Source organism: Myotis nattereri (assembly GCF_964212035.1).
Source record: "Myotis nattereri genome assembly, chromosome: 1".
Taxonomy (NCBI): domain Eukaryota; kingdom Metazoa; phylum Chordata; class Mammalia; order Chiroptera; family Vespertilionidae; genus Myotis; species Myotis nattereri.
Genome location: NC_138075.1, coordinates 3,587,762 through 3,590,195, shown reverse-complemented (window position 1 = coordinate 3,590,195; position 2,434 = coordinate 3,587,762). Strand labels below are relative to the sequence as shown.

The following is a 2,434-nucleotide window of genomic DNA, read 5'->3' as shown; positions in this document are numbered from 1 at the left end:
AAGAAAAAAGAAAAGTTGCCCCAAAGTAGAATCGGCCACAATGAACTTGAGCTTTTCGTGGAGGAAATCGCACCCAATCACAGGACCCAATCCGAGGGGAAAGGTGGGGGCGGAGAGGTCAGCGGAGGAGCGGAGCGCCCGGCCGCACAATGGAATTAATGAGATTAACCGGGGCAATTAGGGCGCCCGCCCAGCTCCGCCGGCCCGCAGCGGGGCGGCAGAATGGAAAAGATTAGGTTAATTTCATTAATTTGCAATCCACAATCTCTGTTCAGGCCCCCTAACCCCCTCCCCTTGGCACCTTTGCCCCTCCCCCCTCCCGAGCCCCCCTCCCCCGGCCCCCCCCCCACAAGGAACGGCAAGGGCCGAATCTGGTCTGTTTGTCATCTGCATATTACCAGGAACTAAATCCAGGATGACGTCGACTCGGTATAAAACCAACAAGAGGTTCAGCTGGGCTAAACTCCGTCCTACCCGCGGGTTGAGTTCGGCGAGCGCAGCGGCGAGGGGAGGGCGGGAGGAGGGAGCGCGGACGCAGGGGGCGGGGAGGGGAGCGGGGCCGCGCACTCTCCGGCGCTCTCTTTCGGTTTGGTCCGGCTTCGGAGGAGCGTGGACCCCCCCACTTGGAGGCTCTTTTCCTCCGCGCGCCCCCTCCGCCCCCCGGTCCCGGCACGGGGCTCGGGGATGCCCGCCAGCATGTTCAGCATCGACAACATCCTGGCCGCTCGGCCGCGCTGCAAGGACTCGGTGCTGCCGGTCGCTCCCAGCACCGCCGCGCCCGTCGTCTTCCCGGCCCTGCACGGGGACTCGCTCTACGGCGCCGGCAGCGCCGCCTCCTCGGACTATGGCGCCTTCTACCCGCGCCCCGTGGCCCCCGGCGGCGCAGGCCTCCCGGCGGCGGTCGGCGGCTCCCGCCTGGGCTACAACAACTACTTCTACGGGCAGCTGCACGTGCAGGCGGCGCCCGTGGGCCCGGCCTGCTGCGGGGCCGTGCCGCCGCTGGGCGCCCAGCAGTGCTCCTGCGTCCCGACGCCCCCAGGTAGGGTCGCGCGCTCGGGCCTCCGCCTGGGGCGTGGGCGGGCGGTGGCGCCAGCTTTTCCCACTTTGCACTAACTTTCCTCCTCTTGCAAACCTGGACCCCCCTCCCCCCTTATTTTATTTTATTTATTTTATTTTATTCTATTTTATTTATTTTTTTTTTTTATTTTATTTTCTGTTTTTGCCGATCGGGGCAGGGGTTTGACACTTGCTACGAACTTGATGGGGGGTTGGCGGGAACTGTCTGTGTAGGAGACTCAGGCTTGTAGGGTTCCCTGGCTGGCTTTGGGAGTGTGGGTGGACCCTCGATTTCCACGCACCTCCACTTCCCAGCACTGCCTTGTAGAGGAGTTTCATGAACGTTGGAGTGGTGGCGGCGGGCGGCGGGCGGCGGGCGGCGGGCGCGCCGGGCCGGGAAGCCGCTGACCGTGCGCCCCGCTCCTTCGCAGGCTACGAGGGCCCCGGCTCGGTGCTGGTGTCCCCGGTGCCGCACCAGATGCTGCCCTACATGAACGTGGGCACGCTGTCGCGCTCCGAGCTGCAGCTCCTCAACCAGCTGCACTGCCGGCGGAAGCGGCGGCACCGCACCATCTTCACGGACGAGCAGCTGGAAGCGCTGGAGCACCTCTTCCAGGAGACCAAGTACCCGGACGTGGGCACGCGCGAGCAGCTGGCCCGGAAGGTGCACCTCCGCGAGGAGAAGGTGGAGGTAGGCGCGGGCCCTGCGCTGCGCTGCCAGGCCCTTCCCGGATCCTCGGGCCCCAGCCGGGCTCGTCCGCGCTCCGCGGGCCTCTCCACACCAAGCAATACCCCGTATCGCGGCGGGGTGGCCGGGAGGCTGCGGAGGGCCCTTCAGGCCCGGGAAGTTGACGGGAAATGCGGCGGAGGGAGCGGATCTCCTTTCTTTTTGTTGTCGCGGGCGCTCTCCGGTCCCGGGTGCCCCGGCTCTGGGGGAGCGAGCGCGCCTTTGCTGGTAACTGTTGTTTTGTCCTCCATATGCATCAGGTCTGGTTTAAAAACCGCCGGGCCAAGTGGAGGCGGCAGAAGCGGTCCTCGTCGGAGGAGTCGGAAAACGCCGAGAAGTGGACCAAGCCGTCTTCCAAGGCGTCGCCGGAGAAGAGGGAAGAGGAAGGTAAAAGCGATTTGGACTCGGACAGCTGACGGCCGCAGGCCGGCCTGGCGCTTGCCTCACGGGAAGGACTTGCACAGACAGACGATGCCACTTTGTTGCACACACGCTGCCTTGCAGGAGGGGTCGGGCGAGGAACGAGGACGGAGGAGCTGTAAATAGTGTACAGAGCCGGGAGGGCCGGGCGGCCGGCGCCGGGTCGGGCAGCGGCGGCTCGCAGCCCCACAGTCCGGGCCGAAGCCGAAGCCACCTGCGTCTTGCTCGCGT

General features: G+C 65.6%; 1 protein-coding gene across 1 annotated transcript; it reads left to right on the top strand.

Moving 5' to 3' along the window:
* Positions 1 to 684: 684 nt before the first annotated feature.
* GSC (goosecoid homeobox) lies at positions 685 to 2,199 on the top strand (the record flags this gene model as incomplete). The annotated part of the gene is made up of 3 exons (XM_081094245.1): positions 685 to 1,039; positions 1,488 to 1,747; positions 2,044 to 2,199. The coding sequence occupies 3 exons, from the start codon at positions 685 to 687 to the stop codon at positions 2,197 to 2,199; spliced, it is 771 nt and encodes a 256-aa protein (XP_080950371.1).
* Between the last annotated feature and the right edge of the window lie 235 nt (positions 2,200 to 2,434).